The following is a 21,476-nucleotide window of genomic DNA, read 5'->3' on the forward strand; positions in this document are numbered from 1 at the left end:
CAGAAAGCACCATCACCATTCTATAGACAAGAGAAAGCCAAGAGACATTAGGAACTTTCCCAGAGGTCCCTTAATTACTGAAGGGCATCTGAACCCAGACCTTTGGCTACAGACCCCCCACAGGTTTCCTGAAAGGGAAAACAAGGCAGGTAACTTTTGGGGGCAGGTGGTTCTAGATTGAGACCTCCTTTTTTGGCACGATGCGAGAGGACATCAGTGAGGACACTCAGTATCTTTTATATACACAGACAGCATACCATTGGGCCTGTCTGTTTCATTGAAACCGTCTCATTTCATTCCCATCTAAAGAATATGGCTCTGGCTGAGCACACAGAGAGTTGAGTACCTGTTCTGGCGCTTGCGAGAGGTCACTGTGGGCTTCTGACATGTCACATGTGAAGTCCAGTCTCTGTGACCCTGGAGATAAGAACTTTTGACCACCGAGTTGGCCCCTGGAGGTTTTAATAGGAAGGAGCAGCCGGGCCAGAGACAGCAGCCTCAGCTTTTGCTGTAGGGATCTGGATGCCTGGGCTAGACTTGTCCAAAGCAAATAGTCTTTTATGTTTGCAGCCACACAGCGATCAGCCAGGAATCCTTTTTTGTTTGTTTGTTTTGTTTCTTCGTGAAGTTTATGGTTGAAGGAAGAAGTCCCATCTGTGTGAATCAGAGGTCATCTTCTCTGTGCATGGCCCTAGTTCCTCACAATATTTTGGCGAGATGTAGGCATTACCTTTCCCATTTTATAAGGAATATGACACAGAGTTTAAGGGTCCGGGCTTAGAAGTCCACTGCTGGGTTTAAATCCAAACTCTGTCCCTTGTAAACAGGGTGACTGGAGCCAAGATGCTCTGCCATCAAGACCTGAGTTTCCTTGTTTATAAATGCTGGTGATAATAGTGCCTCCCTCAAGGGCATAATGTGATATTTGAACCAGATAATGTGTCCAGCATAATAAGAATTTACTGCTTTTATTACTGTCTCATTAACAACCATGGGGTGTTGGCTAGAGGTGGCGATCATATAAAGGCAGTAAAGCTGCTTTGCCATCCAGGAAGGTTTGGGTCCTATCACCAACCTGATGTGGGGATGATGCGAGGGTTAGGAGGTTCTGAAGAGGCCTGCCACCCATCCTCCCTTAGCACAGTTACGTGTTCATGTGCCGTCCACCCTCCATGATGCTGGTGTGGCCTTGGGGACAGATGTACAGCTAAGCTGGGGTCTGGGTTCCAGCCTGTTCACCAGACCCTGGGCTTCTGTTTATGACTAATTGCTTTGTTTGTTCTGTAAGAGACACTTAATTTTTTCCCCGTGATTTACTCCTCTTTGTAATTAGGTGTAGTGATTAGAATCTTGTTCCTATTACAATGGAGTTTTGCTTTTAATTCATGCACGTTCACCAGACCCGTCTCTATCTGTTCATTGATTGTCCCCAATTGGCTTTTCCCAAGCTGTCATATAAATCACAGTTCAGGGGTGGCTTAGAGACTGATGTGAGTCCAAGGAACCAAAGAGGGCTGTCTGGGAATTCCCTCTCATTCAGCTGTGCAGGAACAATGCGTTCCTGGGGATGAAGTCTCAATAATTGAGGTACAAAGAGTTGCAAATTAATAAATGTCCCTTACCATTTTATCCCCTGCCTGGTACCTTCTAAAAATTAAAGATGTTATCTCTTTCTCACACATGGAGCTAAGAAAAGGCGTGGAAAGTGAAAACAAAAATCTATAAAAAAACAGCAACTGGTATTCATTCTCTCCTGCTCTTCAGCAGCTTCTGCTGCATGTATGTAATGCATGCATTAAACAGCTAACGCTGTTTGCTGCATGTATGTAACGCATGCATTAAACAGCGAACGCTGTTTGCAAGACCCCTATGCGGCAGACCAAAAGCACACATTTCAACTGCTCCAAGATCACTCTGTGTATCAGGAGGATTCTTTAGAGTCTGTGGTTAGTCTCCAGAAGTCTTTGTTTTGTTGGTTGGTTGGTTTGTTTGTTTTTTTGGTTTGTTTGTTTGTTGGCTGAATACATATGTGTGGCGTGAGTGAATCGAGCAAGTGAATGTGCGAGTGATTGCGTGTATGAGTGCGTGCATGTACTCATGTGTGCATGGACCAGAGGTTGACAGTCAGATGTCTTCCTTGCCTGCTCTATTGCCATGGGGTCTCTCACTTGAACTCAGAGCTCGCTGATTCAGCTAATCTCACCAGGCAACTTGTAGGGATTGGCTGTTCCCGCCTCCTGACTGTTGAGATTATAGCTGGGCTTCCGTGCCCCTCTGCTGGGGACAAGCGCTTTAGCCTTGCAGCCAGTTCTCCAGAGCTAGACTGCTTTTCTGTCCGTCAGTCAGAAAGTGCCATTGATCCTTTGGTCTAGGGCAAGGGTGAGTAGACAGTGAGATGCCGAGGCCAGAAGGGTTTTCATTCAGTCTTTCCTTCCACAGCAGGAACTGTAACTTCCTGGATTCCTCAGGCTGTGGTTTCTCCTTCCCCCTTTTGACTTTCGGGGTAGCTGATGCCAGAGTGCTGCCTTCTGAGCTTGCTTCTTCCCTGCACTGACCCCTTCTCTCCCACATCTCAGCCCCATTCTCCTCCTCCCTTGCCTGTGCCTAAGGCCAAGCGCCCAGCCATCCTGGCCAGGCCCAGGAACCTCATGGATTTCTTCATGGTCCCTTCTGTTTCTCCCACCATGGAGGATGGCTGCATCCTCCTATATGTGGAGGAGCCAAAGGGGACTGAGTAGAGAGCAGCTGACCTGCAGACTGGATCACAGGGTATGCACTTGCTGGGGACAGAGAGATACAAGGGTGGAAGGCAAGACTGGTCCAACCTGCTCTAGGCCATGTGAACTCGGACAGGGCCCCATGGCCAGTAGAAACCCGAGAAGTTCTTCAGAGTGAGTGTTCAGAAAAGTAGCCGGTTATACTCTGAAAGAAAGAGCAAGTAGCAGTCAGTACTTCCTGGAAGAGAAGCGCAGAAACAGTGAGAGAAGGGTCAGGGAGGAGGTCACAAAGGAAGGAATATACTAGTCCCCCTGGGACTTGAAGAATACACCCGAAGACCCCCAGTACAAAACTGAAGCTAAGTTAACTACCTCAGCACACATTTTTCCCCTTCATTATTAAATCAAGAACTTTCGCCTTTGCACTTAAAAGTGGTGCTTTGGGACCTCCTGTTGGCGTTTGTGAATTGTCAGTCTCACTACCCTTGTGCTCTGGGGTCAGCATGAGGTCATAAGGGATCTTTGCACATGAGCAGTGAAGTACCATAAATGATAGCCAAGATGGCTACCAGCCATTGGGCACGCAGCCTGTTCAGGTATACAGCAAGCAGACAGGTGATTTTTGTACACTGCTCTGCAAGTCGAGGTAAATGATCTAAAGTCAGGGCTTTGGCAGTTTGGGGGGCGTCATGTACCCATTCAAGAACTGGTGTCGATGCAGGCGAAAGAGCAGCTTCTCTGAACGCCTGTGCTCGGTGCGTACTGAGGAAGGACTTTAATGAGTTTTCCTCTTTAGGGAAGGCACAGTTTTGTTCAGTGGTGGAGACCTTTCTAACTACAGCAGCCTTCCTTTCTACCTCCTGGCCTCTGGCCGTGCCCCCCTTTCCAGCAGCCACCCTCCCGAAAACTCTCTTTAAAAATAGACTTTCATGCATGAAGAAGCATCATAATGTAATACCGGTCTTATCTGCACACTTACCCAGCAGGCACTTACAAAAGACAGTGGATGGGTCTTCCCTATCTCCAGGGCCCACAGAGGTGGCACATTTTCTTTTTAAGACATCCTCACCTGGGCCTGGCCAGACAGGACCCCAATGGGGCAATTAGCCCTGATCAGAGCTGCCTCCCTGGGAAAGGTGCCTCCTGTCTTTGCCTTTCATCAGCCCTGTGCTTTTCTGTCATGATAAATGTTCCAAGAGGAGTGTCTTAAGGACCCAGGGAAACCTGTGGGGTTATTATGGCTCATTTGGTAGATGAGAGGGACCTGTAATTTTCCGTTGTGTATTTGTATGCACAGACATATGATAAAGACAGCTTGTGGCCTCCTTCTCATTCCAGATGCCTCGTGAATGGATAAACAGTGCTTTTCCCTCAGCCCGTGGGTCCGCTCTTTGGTTTGCCAATGATTCCGTGTTCCCCGGGCATGTCCCCCACGCAGCCATTTTGTGATGTGAGGTCTTCCCTGATTGTGTAGGGAACATGGAGAAGCCTGTCCTTTGGAAAAGGATGTGCAATCAAAGGAGGTCTGCCTTGTTGTCTTTCCAGAGATGTTGAGAGAGATGCATCTGGATGTGCTTAAGCAAAGATGAGAGTTGCTTCTTATGCCTGTTGAAGAGAGGTGTGTGTGTGTGTGTGTGTGTGTGTGTGTGTACGTGTGCGCCGGAGGATACTTGAGGGATAACCTTTAATTCAGATCCAGCCCAGATTCACAAATCATTTTGGGGTGATAATTCTGTTGTCCAATGAGATGGTAAACCTTTTCTTAGTATTAGGCTAGGAAGAATTCTTTCTTAATTCTTCCTTTTATTTCGTCTTTAATATTCTTTCGTGGCCAGATATGTGTTGCACACTTTTAAGATTCTTCTGTATTGATTTCTTGAGATTTTGGGTTGCGTTTCTCTGCCTCTTCTATATCTATGTGTGGTACAAGTCCATATCCCTTTTTCAACCTCCGGAATGTCTAGAAGCATTAAGGCCTGGGCTTTTTCCTGTAAATGTAATGTGTCCTCTTCAAAGCAGGAATCCTTACATACTCATTTCAACGAGCCTCGCTTTGCTTTGTGTGAGTTCACGGGGCTCGCTGAGGACTCAGAGTAAGACTCTGGCATTTTCTTCTGAGTCCCCTTGTGGTGATAAATCTTTGGCCTTTGAAAGTGGCCGTGAGTTTTGGAAACCACCACCAACCTTAGCTCTAGATGGCTTGTGGCCAAGATTGAGTTATGCTGGTTTTGGGATTTAAACATAATGGGATTCAAAAATAATAAAACTAGTTGTCTTGCATGGCTTGAGAACAAACTAAGAAGGGAACCCCCGAACACACCTAAAATTCCCCTCACTCCAATCCAATCTTGTTAAGTAAAGCCAGGGCCTTCCACAGTGATGCCCTTGAAAGGGACAATAGGCATTTGGTGTCTAATCTCAACGCGTTTCTTAGTCACCAAGACAGAGGTTGCATTGCATGGGTCTTAAATATGCCTTAGACATGGGGCCAAGTCAGCTGACACCAGCTGAAATGTCAGGGTCGTCGTGGCTTAGCAGGACAGCTGCCATGGGTTAGCAAGGGCTGTATTGGGTGCCAGGTGCCAGGACAAGGGACCGCCACCCTGTCCCATTTCCTTCCCTTTGGGCTGGACAGCGATTCAGAGAGCCACACACTGACCACTCCTTCATCTTCTGCCAGCTGGGCGCAGGCAACCCAGAGTCCAGGGCCCTGAAAGTTGATGTCCTGCTCCAGGGAAGGGCAACCTGTTTGGCCCAGGATTGACTCCAGTGACAGGAATCTTCCATTCTCATTGTTGATCAATGAATGAAAAGAATCCACTTGAGTGCCACGTTGGCTCTGGGTGTTTCCCATGGACTGAAAGGTTTGGTGCTGGCTGCAAAGGCTGTGGAGGTTTTTTTTCTTATAGGAAAAGAAGAGAAGCCACACAAGAGAACACACGTCTCTCTCTTTTTTTATGTTTCAAATTTTATTTATTCATTTTTCAGGCAGAATCTTGTTTTGTAGCCCAGGCTGTTCTTGAACTCATGATACTCCTGTCTCGCTTGTGTGCCACTATACACCTCTGTGAGTCTTTTTGTTTTGTCTTTTTTTTTTTTTCTTTCAGTAGAGTCTCATAGGGCCCAGGCTTCATGAAACAGACTATGCATTCAAAGATCATCTTGAACTTCTAGTCTTCCTGACTCCACTTCTCCAGTGCTGGAATTGCAGGCGTTCAGGCATTCCTGCCTGCCAGGGCTTCCTGCTTTCTAGACGTGGGCCCTACCACTGAACCAAGTCCCCATACCATACATCTCTCTCAAGAAGACCTCCTCCAAGCTTGTGGTTTGTCCCAGAAAGTAATGGTATCGTTCTTAGACGTGTGGGCAGCAGAGGAAGCCCCCAGCACACCAGATGGTACTGATCGGCTAGCAGGACTGAGAAGGAGGCAGGACTCTAGAGCTGCTGGGCACCTGCTGAGAACAGCCATAGGGTGGACACTTCTGGGCGCCCATCTTCGAGGTGCTCACCTGCCTCTGTGAGGTGCTGGGGGCTGTGTCCTCAGGATTCTGCTAACTCCCACAGTGGCTACAGGGCCTTCGCTGAGACCATCCCCTTAGACACAGCCCTCCAGTCCTGAGAAGTGTATCACTGTAATGAAAATGGTTCTTGGGGCCTGGTTGAGAGCACCCCTGATTTAGATCAGCCTTGGACAGGGGTCCTCAGCAGCACCACCTCTGTCTTTCCGGTCTGAGTGATGGGGCACAGCACAGCTCCTCGAAGGTACAGGGGAATTAATGAGCTGACATTTGAAAACTGCTTGGGAGATGAATTGGAAGTGCTAAGTATTACTGTTTCACGTGGAAGTCTGAAAATAGCCTCGCTGAAGCATCCTAATACATAACTAAACATGGAGAGCGAGGGGGGAAATTTCGGTCGTCTGGAGAACATTTGTCTTAAATACTTTTTCTCTTGAGCGGAACGGAAGTGCCAGGAGAGTTCTAAAGGGCATTCATTCATTTGTCCACATTGTTTGGCCCACAGAGGAGCAAATGTGGAGTCACAGAGGCACAAAACCTGTTAGGGATGCTTTTGCTCTTCCTTAACTCTAGCCTACGCTGGTGCCAACCTGAGAAACTCCCAGCAGCAGCATTGTATGCACCACTGTGGGAGCCCCTTCCTAAGAGTTTTTTGGTTTTCCTAAACGTTTCCCCTAAGACCTGCGTCAATTTTTGAAATGTCCTCCTGCCCCAGGGCTTCCTTCTGCTGCCATCAAGTGAGTCCTTTGGTTTAAACTTTTGTTTCAGCTTGCTCTTTCAGTCTCAGGCAAGGGAGGCAACAGTGGCATGTTCCTCATTCTTAACTTGGCTCTGCCCCATGAGGCTTCTCAGTTTTCCTCAGTTGCAGTCCCCTGGGGCTTTAACCCCTTCTGTTGTTGGATTTCCCATACTGCTCTGTAGACAGCCCTGGGAGAGAGGACACCTGGGGCTCCTGGAACCTTCTCTGTCATGGCATGGGGTGGGTGTTGGGAGTAGTGGCTCCTATTGAGCACCCATTTCTTCTTGCCCTGATAGTTTAAAGAAAAATATCTTGGTTCCTTTGGTATGGCTCATAGTGTTGTATCCGCCCTGCCCTCTTTATAGTTTTATAGTTTTAAAAGCCACATAAAGTGCTGAAAGCTGCTGGAGCGGGCTGGGACAGGTCCGTGTTTCCAGCAAATGCCTTTAGAAACAGGCCTATGGAAACTGGCACGATGGCTCATCAATAAAACACCTGCCGTGCCAGCAAGAGGAACCTGAGTTCAGATCACCCAGCATCCTTGTAAAGGGTAGACATGGCAGCACATGTGTGTAACTCCGTTGCTGGGCTTTGGGGATTGCAGAGACAGGCAGATCTCAGAAACTGGTTGGCTGGGCAGCCTAGCTGAATCAGTGAGCTCCAGGGTCAGTGAGAGACCTTGTCTCAGAAAATGAAGTGGAGAACCATAGAAGAAGACATCCCAACCTTGACCTCTGGCCTTGACACACATGTACCCAATACACTAATATAGTCATAACTCCATACAGCCATGTGAACATGTATACACACATACAAACCAAGAAGTAAAGTCTCTTGGTGCAGTCCATGTTACCAGAACTGCAGCGCTCCGTCCCTCAGGCCTCCACTGCTCTCCCAGAGGTGGGGGATGGGACCCAGGCCCTGAAGCCAGGGGGCAGGTGCTTGTGTTCTAGGGCTCCATTTTTGTGTGGTGACCAGCCCTCGGGGTACTGATCAGTCTTGAGCCATTGGAGGCTATCCATCACTCTGTCCAGGGAAGGACAGATCCCTTGGTGCTTTCCTGTGGAGTCAGTTTCAGCCCCAGAAGTGGGCCTGCCAACCTGGCACACAGGAGCATTCTGCCGGAGTCAGTACCACATCTGCCACTGGATCTTCAATTAATGGTGATTGGAGGACGGGGGACTACTATACTTCCAATGCCTCAAAGGAACCTGATCCCCTGGGCTGGCACCTACCTTCCGCCCTCACCTGTGGTACTCAAGGGGCAGCCACGTGACTGCAGAGGCTGGCAGAGCATCTTGACCCTGTAGTCCCTAACATTTTCTTAGCTCATCTTCAGTTCTATAGCTAAGGGGAAAAAAATACAGATCTAAGCAACCGAGCAACAATTCAATTAAAAGCAAAAATTGAGCTGAATTTGCCAGAAATCTTTAGGAGGCATAGCCACCCCCCAAGAGGAGACCAGGAGCGGAAGGTCCTCTTTGGCTTGTTTTAAGCTCTCCTGTCGTTGACCCCTCAGGTTTGATGCAGTGAGCGCTTCTCACATGGCCTGGCTTGCAGGAAGCATGTGTCTCTGTTGATTGCCGAGGAAGAGAGGTAAATGTATAGGGACGGACTTCCAGCCCCTGTGATCTCTCACAGGCCATTTAAAGGAACAGCAGCTGACAGTTCAGCCACAGTTGGCAAGACTTTTCTGCTTCAGAAAACAATATACCATATAGGCTGTACAGCATACGTACATGATCTGAAGGGTTGGGGTGAGGCAGAGAGCATAGTTGGCAGGTTCAGAGTTCCGGGGCGTGGGTGGTGGGGAGCCGGTAGGCCTCACACAGGTGTGCCCGGTGGCCTGTCATCCTTGTTTAATTTCCTCCTTCCCTGGTCCCAATTTGAGTCGCTGAAATATGTTAGATTGCTCTGCGTTATTTCATTTGCCTGCTTTGTAATTCCTTCTTACCGAAAACAGATGAAAACCACAGCACTAAAGCAAATTGACAGCTCCTGAAATGAGAGCGTTCTATATCCGTGGAGTGTTGATGTAGAAATAAATGAAAGGAAAAGCTGCCTGTTGGGTCCTGAAGCAGCCTGAGTTGGTACTTTGTTGCTGTTTTTTGGGGTGAGATGCTGGCTGTGGGCTTTTCCTTGCCCTTCTTTTCCCTTTAGGGAATTGTGTGGCTTGGGAAGTAGGAAAAACAGTCATTCTGACAATACCCACTTAACAAGACCAGAGTCATAGTTTGGATCTAATGAGGAGTCTAGAAATTTCCACCCTTAGGGAACCACAGAGGGAATGAGGGGTCCTTAAGTTGACTTCATCACTTCCAAGGAAACTTACTGGGCACTTTGGGTACCTCACCCTAAAACTCGTAAGAGCCAATTATGGGTCACAGATGTATACATAGTTTAGGCCAGGTAACCCACCTCCAACTCCATTCCGCCGAAAGCCTCCATTATGACCATTATTGATAATACTCTGCCGTACAAGTTCAATTTATTTGGTAGATAAGGCACCACGGTATATATGTTATTATGTGTGTGTGTGTGTGTATGTACACACACATAGTGTTCTTGTATGCCCTTCACCCATCTTCCTACAATCCTATCTCAAGAAACAAAATAAGGAAAGAAAAGAAAATGTTTATGTGATTATTCTAATGGCCGTCATCATACTCATGACTGTCCTGCTGAGTCCACACACACACACACACACACACACACACACACACATCCCACCTTGTTTCTTAATACGCATCCTGTCCCGCCCCTAACCCCACTAACGTAGACCTGAGCTGTTTTCCATTACATTAGCTCTGTCATTCGGAGCGTTATAGAAATAGAATCAGACAGCCTTTGATACCGTTATTTTTTTTTTCATCAGCATAATTTCCTCCAAGAGATCCATGCAAGTTGCGTATTGTGGCTCATGTGTTTCTTTTCGCGTTGAGGATTCCATTGTAGGATGCTTCACCGTTGTGTCCCTCTGCGCTTCTAGAATACAGTGTGTTTACATCCTTTGCAGCACAGTTCATAAAGTCAAGCGGGCTTGTGTGGTTAAGCTTCACTCCTCCATACTGATTTCACTAGGACAGGCTGGGTGGGATCAATACAAAGTCTTTTAGTCCATGACACATCCCTTACCTAACAGATAATTGCGAATATCCGTGTGCGTTGGTGCTGGGATGCTTAATGGCAATAACAGACCACTGGCCAAATGCTTTCCTGGACACTATGTCAATAGTTTCTACTTCTCCGGGGCAGAGGAGAAGATAAACAATGATCATTGTTCTCTTTTCACCCCGAGGAGCCTTCCCAAGGATGGGGGTGGTAGAATAGGATTCGAACCCTGGACCTATAAGGCTTCCTCCTGTTCTTTTCACTCTCTGTCACTACCTATAGCCACAGAAACCATTGGGTGCTGTGGTTCCTCTGGAAAGTGAGGGGTGGGTTGGGCTCCTGTTCTCCTTCTGTCTGCCTTAGAGCAGTTATGATCTTCTCTGAACAGGAAGTCACCAAGCAACCGAACCCTTAACCTTAGCGGCACTTGAAGTTTGTTCTCAGTAGCATTCTGTTAGCCATTATTTGGAGCTGTTTGGGGGAATTTTAAAGGGATTATGTAGAATGTCTTTAAAAACAGTCACTCACCATTTCCTTCATTTGGCTGATTTTGGACAAGGTTTAGGGTCAGCATTAGACCTGAGTAACCCATGAGGGGAGGAGTGGTCTTTGACCCAGGACTCTGAGGTGACTTTGGGGCCAGGTGCCAGGGAGATTGGCTATTAGGTGTCCCAAGGGATAGGGAGCTGGGGCCGATTCCATCAAGACCCAGAGAGGATTTGGGGGATGAGCAATGCTTGGAACACTCACTCAGGTACTTGGTGCCACACAGCTCACAGATTCCTGCCTCCTGCCAAAACTGGGCTGTGGAGCAGAGCGCATTTCTATTTCAGGCATCTAAGTGCTTCCACTGCTGAGGTCAGACCTAGCAGCTCATCCCGGCGGGCTGGGGGGGGGGGGGCTGGGGAGAGAGGTGCTCTGACTCTTTAAAGCCAAGAAGAATGCAGATGTTCCAAGAGAAGGGGTTAGAGCACTGGAGTGGAGCTGCGGCCCCTGGGTAGACCTCCGTTGTGACTCTGACAGTTCTGAAGTAATATAGATTCCTTTCATCTCCCAGTTCCCCACTCCTCTCAAGATCTGGCTCAACTTATCAGAACAGCAAAGCTGGGAGAGTGCCGGGCTTGACTCAGAGCCTGTGGCCGTGCTCTCCTTTGCCTCATAGTTAAGTGCATAAATAATTCTGGCCACCTTGGCTACGCTGTCATCTCCTCTGCTTCCCCACCTGCCCCGCTCTTGTCCCTAAAAGAACAGAGTAGAGGGAGGCTTGTGCACACAGAAGTCCCTTGCTGGTCCAGATGGGCCCTCGTCCCGCCATCAGCCGTGTGGCTTCCCTCCCTGTTCTGCAGTCAGAAAGAAGTGGCACATGGCCCGAGGGACTGGAACTGGAGATTGGAACCTGGGCTTCTCAAGCCTGCAAAATGCCGCTCCTCCCCCTCTTCCCTTCCCTGAGTGAGCGGATGGCTGCAGCCACGCTTGTCACCGTCCGAGATTGCATTGGCCACAGGAGATGTGGATGATTTTTCCATTTGGTCCTGATGTTTATTTCATGCCCATCAATATCAGCCCGTATTAGGACAGATGAGGTTCTTATTTACAGGCTGTGCATTTTCACACTTGGTAATTATAAACCCTTCCCCTGTTCGGTCAGAGTCGTGCAGATCCATTTTGGCAATTAGCAGTTTAGTATTTGTTTAATGGGAATGCAAGAGACTGTTACGGCACATCAACACTCCCCTAACGATGGGCCCCTCTCCTCTGGAGCTGGCAGGTTTGGGCCTTTTTCACGGTAGGTGAGGCCTGATGGGAGAGGTTGGAAATAGGGAGAAAGGCGCATTCAGTAGCCTGCCTGCCCCTCCCCTCCCCCAGAGCCCACTTGCATGCATGCGTGCACGCACACACTCAGCAGCCAGCCCTGAAAACGGGTACTGGATTACCAGAGCACAGCAGCCGCCACTCGAAGGAACGTCACACGAGAGGCCGTTAGGCCAGATGCCATTTCCATGTGACAGCTGTCAGCCTGCTGGATCCAACTGCTTCTCCTCCAGCAGCTCATGCCCAGCCTGTCTCCCACCACCTCCCTTCCTTCACCTCTTCTCAGTGCCCTGACTCATATCTCCCCAGAGACTGCCTTCTACCCTTCCGTGGGGTGGTGCTGGGGACCAAGCCCTTATCTATACAGCCGACAGGGAGCCCTAACCCCAGCCATAGCCTCAGAGGGCAGACTCTTGCTGTCCCTGCTCTTTCAAGATGGTTCCTCCTGTGCCTGCTCCCCCAAGGGCACGCTGATCCTGTTAGTGGCTGTTCTTTGGTATGACCCACTTTTCAGTGGGTATGTGTGTGTATTCATGTTCACGGTGCAGCAAGAGGATTGCTCGGGCAGGCAATGAATTGGGCCAGCCTCACTTAGGCTGAGTGTGTTCTCAGCCAGGGTCCCAGTGGCCATCATGTAGCCCTTCCTGCCAGCCCTAGGATGGGGGCATCGTATGCAGTCTTAGTGCCCACTGTACCCTGTAGACTCTCACAGGCTGAGCCCGGGTCTGCCTTTCAGGACTCCTGTCCAGTTCCAGCTCTTGCCCTGTGACCAGTGCTCAGCTTTTAGAATTTGCCCATGTCAAAGAAAGAAACACCTATGTCCTCCTATTCCTTCAGCTCTTCACCTGCCCCCAACCACCACCCCTTCCCACCCCCCACCCCCCTTTAAAGTTACATAATCACCTCTGGAAAAGAGGTAGCATTTGCTGGTTCATCCAGAAGACATTAGAACTAGCCCTAGGGACTTAAGATAAGGGAACACAGTGGAGGGAGACAGGGAGCTGAAGGGACTCATCCAGTTTTAAATCCTGACTGCACTGTTCCTTGGGTGTGATATGCCTGGGCAGCTCTGATTTCCTCACCTACAAAATGGGTACACTGCAGAGCTGCCGAAAGAACTAAATAAGCTCTGCAGCTTTCCCTTTAAACCATAGTAAACAGTACGTAAGTAAAATCTGCATCTGGACCAGCTGAGCAGGAGGCCTTGCTGTAGGAAGGTGCCCACACCCTTCAGCCTCTGCCCGCTCCCACCCCAGAACAGTGTCTCTTTGTAATATTTCTAACTCCTATCTGATGAACTTCGGGGTTTGGTTTTACATTAGTGACATGGGAAAGTAGATGGTCCCACAAGGGTTAAACACACACACACACAAAAGTAAGAAAAATGGGACTGATAGAATGCAGTTCTGCTTGTGAGGGTGGAATATGCTGGCCAAAAGTCTTGAGAGCCTTTAATGAAGATGTTCAGGAAAAGAATGTAGAAGAAGCCAAGCGGTCTATCGTCCCGCTTTTCAAAGGATGCGTGAGCATGAGTGAATAAAAACAAGCAAGTTCTGGAGGCTGATGTATGTAAGCTGGAGTGTTGGACTTCTACGATGAAACGGGCAGCGTCTGGCAGCAGAGGCTGAACGGACACCCTGAGGGCACCTTTGTTGCTGGAACCTTCCAGGGGTGACTGCACAGAGAAGTGGCAAGAGAGTTCTCTTGACTGCAGCTGGGGAGGTGGGAACCTAGATGGGGCGGGGGACCAGGCCAGGCCCGTGATGAGCAGTGGGACAGACACTGCTTAGAGGATTGATGATAATCTGATTCTCATGTGCTGATATGAAGACCAAGGCTACTCGGTGACATTTTACATAATGAAGCAGTGGCTTCATTAGGTTGTCTTAGAAGTCCTAGGTTCAGGACTAGGAATGTTAAGTCACATGTTAGGAGTGTTTGGCTAGCATGTAGGAGGCCCTGGTTTTCCTCTCCAGCACTTAATAAACCAGCACTAAATATATGCCAGGGACCTATAATACCAGCACTTAGGTGGTAGAAGGACCAGGAGCTCCTGGTTATCCTGGGCTACATAAGAGTTCAAAACCAGCCTAGGCTGCATTTGAGGCCCTGTCTCAAAAATGCAGAGTTCTCGGTTCAGTTGCTACTTCAGAACAGAATCGTGGTTTTCTTAGACTAAGATCCTGACAAGAAATGGGGCGAATGTTGTCCCTTAAATGAACTATCCTGCCTCCCCCAAGGCCCACTAATACCAGCTAGCTTATTTTAGACACATCTGCTGTGAGTGGACAAATGTTGTCAGTAGCACTTCTGGTGTTCCTGGGAGTGGTCAAGGCTGAAACCACTGGTGCAGATTGCAGCATGAATTTAATGGGGGCGGGGGGTTCCAGGCTACTCTCTCTTCTGCCTGTTTTCTCTGTCAGTAGTTAACACAGCCACCACCCCCTCTCTGTATACTGAGAAGTTCAGCCTCAGAAGATGACGTGGTTGCCTTAGGATTGTGGTTGCCTTAGGATTGTGGCAGGAGCCACTTTAGTCTAGACACCGTGGTTAAAGTAGCAGTGACCCACACCTGACACAGAGCAGGCTCTGGCACCATTTCCTGGGTGGTCTCACCACATCAAAAGCTTCAGTGCCTTGAATTTACAAAGCGTAAGAAGGCCTCTAAGCTCCATGCAGTAACCTGTCACTATGTCCTGCATTTACGGGTGTTGATTTAAACTCACTCTTGAAGCATCACTGTGGGAGCAGGAAGAGAAATCTAAAGGCATTTGTTCTGGGGAAAGAGTCCCGCTTTTCCCTCCTTGAATCTGGCCAGATGGTTTGAGGACCATTTGAAGTATGGTTTCCTGCTTTGTTCTCAATAGGTATGCTGTGTGGGTGTGCGTGCCGGTGTCCCAGGAGGAGTAGGAAGCTTCTTAGGGTGTGTGTTGACCACAGCAAAGCTTTGGAACAGCCTCACAGAACAGTTTTCAAAGGGAAACAGTTTTCAGTGGGGAGTTTGATGGTCCCAGATGTTATAGTCTCTGACTGTTCCCCCACTTTTCCAGCATATTCTGCAGCCTGTTCTCTGCATCCTCTGTAGAATCCTTGCCCTTGGATCTCAGAGGCCATTTCATACAATTTCCCTCTGTTCTTGGGTTCTACCAAGGGACAGATAAGGAGAGGTGCCTTGAACTCCCCAAGACACTGTGAAGCTAGAGTGAGAATCTGGGCCCTCTGAGCAGCACTGCCTGTCTTCATCACTTGCTCCTGGCTCCTGCTGAGTCAATACCAGCAGCTCTTTTATCTTTAGCCCTCTCCTGGGACCACGTTTTTTCTGTGTCCTCCAATCAGGTTGCCTTCTCTCACCTGCTCTGCATCAGGGAGGCAATTCTGTTACATTCTGGCAGAACAACAGTCCAGGGGACTGAGCTCAGCTAGGTGGACAAAGAAAATTGTGACCTTCCCTTGCACAGGCATTTCTGCATTGTGACCTTAAAGGCTGCTTGTCAGCCAACATGAGCTGGGACAAGTCAAGTCTGAACTTTGGATACAGTCAACACCGCCTGACCACTTCAGAATCACCCAGTAGAAGAACTGTCTGACTCATATTAACTCTCTGAGGCATTTGAATGAGGGCTCGTTCATTTGTTAAAGAAGTCAGTATTAGCAAGGCTTCCCCCCACTGGCTCTGAGTGGTAATTATTGCTGAGTCTTCACAGTGCTTGTTTGCTGAGAAACATGTTGCCCTTTTCTCTTGGCCTTTCTAGGACCTAGGTCTTTACCCTTGCTGCTGGGATGAAACTTAAAAGCAGGGTCCTACCTGTGTGTCCACCTGGAAGGTTCCATTTTCATTGTAGAACCTGGTGGTTTAATATTTGACCCTTATTCAGCATTTTCCCCTTCTTCTGCCTTTTCCCTTGCCTTTGTTTCCTCTTCAGTGCTATTTAAAACTGCATCTTCTGAATGCAAGGCGTTCTTTTCGAGTTATTTACTTATGTTAGGAATAGGGGTCAAGTATGCATTGTCTCTTGCCGAAGAGATGCTGTGTAATAAACCCAGGAGCTCAGTTGCACGTAGTAGCTGCTGTCTGGAGCACACTGGGAGCAGTTTACTGATCTTAACTGGTCTCAACTGGGTCTCAGTTGAGGAAAATGGAGTAAGCTGTCATGCACCACCTGTGTCTCATGTCCCATCCTTCATCAGGCCAGCCCAGGCATGCCCCTGTCATGGTGATGGCCAAGGTCCAAGAGAGAGCAAGTGGAAGCATGCTGAGTTGCTTCAGGCCAGACTCCAAACAGACATCTCCAGCTCACTTTATTGGCCATGTCCAATTACAAACGATGGGAAAATAGACTTCTTCTCTTTGGGGGAGAGAAACTACAAAATTACTTGGTGATGGGTTATTATTGCAACCTGTCCAACAGAGCCCTGGGACCTGCCTCCTGTTTGTATTTAGGCTAATGCTTTGCAAATAGAAAGTGCTGACACGTGCAGGGTGTGTAGAAGCAAATTATGTTGCCACTAGCTTAGATTTTAAAGTCAAGATTGGGTTGACTGCCAGTCTTGGTTTATGTGACACAAGGAAAGTTTGCATCATGCAGGCAGACACTAGAATTGTACTGTTTTGGTCCAGGGGCATCTTAATTGACATTAAGAAACCCTTCTCTTTGTCATCTTTTCTACTATTGGTTCCATTATCAGCTCTTTAGGATGTTAGATGATCAGTAGCCAAGAGAAGAGGCACAAGTGGAGGAGAGACTGCTACTACACCCAGCAGGTTCTCTCGGGAATTGTCACCGTATGGGATGGATATGAATAGTCTTTAGAGGACAAAGCAACCTCTGGCCAGTGTCTTTAATCTCTTTGTTCTGGGCCATCACTGTTTGCGGTAGGGCTGGGAAAGAGGCCACAGGCCAGTAGGAGTACCTGCAGGATCTGAGACTTAAATAGGTACACAAATCCTGGGGTGTCCCAAAAGGTCAGTGGGCCAACTGCCTCTGGGCAAATCTGATATGTGTAAGGGTCCCAGAGACCTTCAATGCTGCTCCCCTCCCACTGGTATTCAGACCTTGATGAGGGAAATTTACTAGAACCTTCCATAGCCAGAAACACAATATTGAGATGTGCCAGGCTCAAGTCAGAGAAATGGCCCCTTTCCAACTGTTTGATCTAAAAGTTCCATGACCTTGCTTTTCCATTCCCAAAGATAGGCCACTTGGGAAGATGGGGCTCCGTGCGAACCTGCCTTGGGTCAGCACCATAGACTTCTCATGGTTGGAATAAACCTCTCTTTAGAACAGACCAGACTAGTGCCAGGGCGTGGAACAAACTACCTAAGGTTACAACACCTGCTCTTCTCCCCTCTCTCCCTCGGGGGATTTAAAAGACTAGGTAGGCCACCTCTGGTACAAGGAAATCTGTGCAGAAACATGCAAAGCATTGCCCCCACAGAGTGTTGATTATAAGGTCCAGGGCCATGTCCCTCAAGGGGCATTTTACAGGGTCAATGTTTTCTTCCTGAGGTCAGAAAAACAGCAACTTGTAGCTTCCTAACCCTGCACACAACCCTTCTTGGAGGCCCGTGATGGCGCAGCCAATTCCTTCATACGAGTTTCAGGTGTGTGCTTCTGTGCAGGCGCTCCTGTGAGACAGGCTGAGATTGCTAACAGTTAGCTGGCTCTGGCACTGACACCAGTCACCTCGACTGTACCCCTCATTTCTTGTTGATGGAGACTTGCACAAGCCGCTTCTGTTTGATTCTCCAAGAACCGTGAGAAACAGGCCCGTATGTGAGGCCGAGGTTTTCATTCTATTCAGTCTTTGTGTATTCAAATTCTCCTGGTTTCGGCTCTTGCTGTTCTGCCAGATTTCCATCGCATTGATGGCTTCTCTGAATTAATAAGTGTTTTGCAACCACTGAAAAGCCCCCCCAACCCCCCAGCACTGAGACTTATCCATATTGATCCCCCTCCCAACCCCTCTTTCCCTTTCTCTCCAGCAACTTCTTAGATGTTGTATTTTGCAAAGTGTTAATAGAATTTTTCTTGCACCCTGACACTCTGTCTATTCAGGAGGTCTTTGAGAGTCCCACAGTACAGCTGAACCGCCAGGGAAAGAGCCCTACTCTCTACAACAGTGCTTGCCGCCCAAACACACACACAGATCTCCCATGCGCACCAGGGTGGAGGAATGTGGAGGCTACAGAAGAAAGCAGGCAAACTTAGCCAGGAGAAGCGGGGAGCCAATTACGCGCTGCTGAAAGATGGTTTTGGGAAAAAAAAATTTTTTTTTTTTTATTCAAAATATTTATTTCCTACGGGGATCTGAATTTCAGTACCAAAACATGGCCAGCACAGAAGGGAGGCTGTTTTCTTTGCTGTTAGGCATTTTCAGTTCAAAAGCAGAATTTGGCAAACGTCTCAGAAATTGCGGAGATGGGTGCAAAGAAGCAGATGTCGCATTTACCTGCACCCTCCGTAGGCCTTACCCCCAACCTACACCCACGCTCCAGGCATCTGAATTCTTCTGGCATCCCAGGGTCTCAGTCTGAGATGCCATATGCCAGGGTGTGACTATGCTGTGTACAAACACACCGGTTGATCTTACGGTGGTTTGCTTGGGCGGCGTGTGCGAGGCGGCGTATGGCCTCAGCAGGTGCCTGGCGGACACTTGGGGCCCGTCAAGGCATGGGGAGCAGGAGCGACCCAAGGAAGGAGGCCCTGTTCGAGTGAGCTCAAACTAGCATTACCTCTCCCGCCAGCTGGTGCCTGGGAGAAAGGGGGGCAGGCTCCCTGTAAGGCTACCCTCCCCACGGCAAATGAATGCAGGAGTAGGGGCACCAGAAGGGGAAGGCCCCAGGAGCCTGTTTGTTCGGCCTGGGTTGCTTAGCAACCAAGGGGGGGGTTGTCCCCTGCCTCCAGAAGGGAGTTTGAAGTGAGGCAGATCTCTTCCAGACTGGTTTGTCTACCTCCTCCATTCTCGCCTGGACTTTGCTCTCTCCACTGTGGTACACGGTGTGCGATAGCATCTAGAAGAATAGATTCCATTTGTCCAGAGGCACCGTTTCAAAGCTCACTCCACTGTTTCCCCCAGGAGGAGTGAGAAATAAGTAGCCCATGATTTCTCCTCAGGTGGCTTAGCTGAGCACCTTCCTCGCCCTTCCCACCTCTCACCCCCCGCCTCCCCCCCCCAAAAAAAAGAAAAAGGCTTCCTGCTTTCCCTTGAGCGGAAGTGAGTGCTAAGATCTTCGCAGCTACATGCAAACACCAGACTGCTGTAAGCGCTGGGTCCTCTGGCAAACAGTTTGTGCAGCCGCAAGGGTTGGGTTGTATTTCTGCCACTAGCGTTGAGTGCAAAGGGCATGGAGAGGGCAGCTGATTCACCCTGGCAAAACAAGCTTTCTCTGGGGTAAAGGTATGTCTCATGGCCTAAACGATTAGATCTGCAAATGAGAGGGGTGGGTACTTCTTGAATGCCTTGAAAGAGCCCCGGCTGCCACCTGTGTGCTAGGGCTGCCATAACAAAGCACCTCAGACTGGAGAATTTCAACAACGAAAATAGATTTTTCTCATGACTCTTTATCCCAGAAGCCAGCAGTCCAAGATTGACCCATGGTGAGGGTTGGTTCCCTCTGAGGCCTTGTTGGCCTATGGTTCCTCAGCCCTCTGTGTGTGTGTGTATGTGTGTGTGTCTTTGACCTCATGTCCTCATTTGAGGACACCATTCACATTATAGGATCAAGGGCCACCTTAATGATGTCATCTTAATTTTGTTGCTGCTTTCAAGACCAGGTTTGGGCAGAGAGATGGCCCAGAGGTTAAGAGTAGTTATTGCTTTCACAGAGGACCCAAGTTGGGTTCCCACAGGCACCCACCCACACGTTACACACATACACAAATACACGTGTGTACACATAAATAAAAACTTTAAATCTTTAAAAAAAATTAAAATAAAGGCCCAGTCACCTGTACAGTACTAGGAATTAGGACTTTCACTGATAAGTTTTAGGGAGCACCTGCGAGTGAAGACACTGCTACTGCTACTGAGTGAAGTCTGTTGTCTATGACTGAACAAGCTCAGTAGACGCCAGAAGGGAAGTGAACTGTGGCTTCTTGCTCTGCGGGACACTGTCCAGCTGTCACAGTGTAGTGGCCTGGGTGTAATACTTGCTATACTGTAGTGTCTTTTGTACAACAAGAAAGACAGTAACTTTCCATAAATAGTTCAATATAGTACAGTTCTAAAAGAGGCGTGGATTTAAAATATATATATATATATATATATGTTATTTTTAATTATAGGCAGGGGGAAGTGTATTTGTTTGTGGTGTGAGTACAGGTACCCACAGGGGGTTTTTGTTTCTTTTCTCCCTTTTACAGGCATTTTCTTATTTGAACAACTATCACTTTAGTAGTGGAAACTAGCTCGCTCACCCCCACGCGGTCTGTGTTCATAATGTTCTGTGTGTTTCACAAAAAGCCCTGAAGCAGCTGTTGTCCTGTGCTTGTTTTCAGGTGGAGGATGCGATGCTGATGTTTGACAAGACCACCAACAGGCACAGAGGTAAGATGGCCCCCCGTGCAAGAAAGCTGCCCCTCCGTCTTCTCCCGGGTGTTAGCACTTCCCACCTCCCGCCTCATCGACTACCAGGAAGGTGCGGAACCCAGCAAGTAGATACGACTGTATATTAATAACAGAAGGCCCTCAGGAATCCAGATATACAGTGAAAACCGTCTTGGCTAGGGAACATCCCGCTAAACTGAGCAGCTATGCCCAGCACACTCAGTCACCTTGCCTTTCCCATCCTGGCTCTCTCAGCCCTTGCCAACCTCAGTACTCAGTGACCCTCATGGAAATTATTCATAGTGATTACTCAGTCGGCGTCTCCGTTTGCGTCAAAGGAGGTGGTTTGCAGAGCAGACTGTCAACCTGCAGAATGAGCTGGGGGAGGTGGGGAAAACTTGCTTGCTTCTGAAATGTCCTGGGAGCCTCACAGTGCTTAGGGGACGTCTGTACTTACTTGTTCTTCCTGGTCAATCCATGTTGTAGAGAATGGGTCTCATTCAGTGTGGGGTGCACAGAGCTTTGAGGTGACTTGCACGATGTCTGAGCTTTGCTTGGGAACGGATTCCCTGATGCTGAACAGGTTTGTCAAAGAGTACTCTTAGCAACGCCTGCCAGCAGAACATGTTAAAGCCATTGCTTCGGATGGAAAATGGGGTTGGACTCTAGAACATCCTCCTTGAGGTAAAAGCCGGAGGAAGGTACGGCTTAGCGCTCCGTTCTTTTGTGCTCTGGAAGTCCCACATTTCTGGGGTTCCCATTAACAGGGTGTTAATGAGCAGCGCTTCTGAAGAAGAGTGGCAGGAAAGGGTGTGGGCTGTTCTCCAGGGAAGGAGCCCTGAGTGAACCCGCAGAGCTGTTTCCTTGCCACATCTATTGCATTTAGATGTTTCTGCTGCTGTTTACGTTCCTGCTGTCACCTGTGATTAGAAGCAGTTTCCCAGTGCTGACTGTCTGTACCACTTTCCGGTCTGAGGAAGCAGTGGAGTGAAAGAGAGGAAGGAATGAAGGGGGCCCGGGGAGAAACCCAC

General features: G+C 48.6%; 1 protein-coding gene across 9 annotated transcripts in view; it reads left to right on the plus strand.

Annotated features, from left to right (window-relative positions):
* Positions 1-21,476, plus strand: part of Msi2 (musashi RNA binding protein 2) — a 359,282-nt gene that overhangs the window by 210,581 nt on the left and 127,225 nt on the right. For all 9 annotated transcript variants that reach the window (XR_009592847.1, XR_009592848.1, XM_021647888.2 and 6 more), the window contains exon 7: positions 20,397-20,445. Coding sequence is in view for 7 of the 9 variants with exons in the window: in XM_021647888.2 (XP_021503563.1) it covers positions 20,397-20,445 (49 nt within the window). In the remaining 2 variants the exon portion in view is untranslated. The remainder of the gene's footprint in view (positions 1-20,396; positions 20,446-21,476) is intronic.

The sequence above is a fragment of the Meriones unguiculatus genome, chromosome 7 (genome assembly GCF_030254825.1).
Source record: "Meriones unguiculatus strain TT.TT164.6M chromosome 7, Bangor_MerUng_6.1, whole genome shotgun sequence".
NCBI lineage: Eukaryota > Metazoa > Chordata > Mammalia > Rodentia > Muridae > Meriones > Meriones unguiculatus.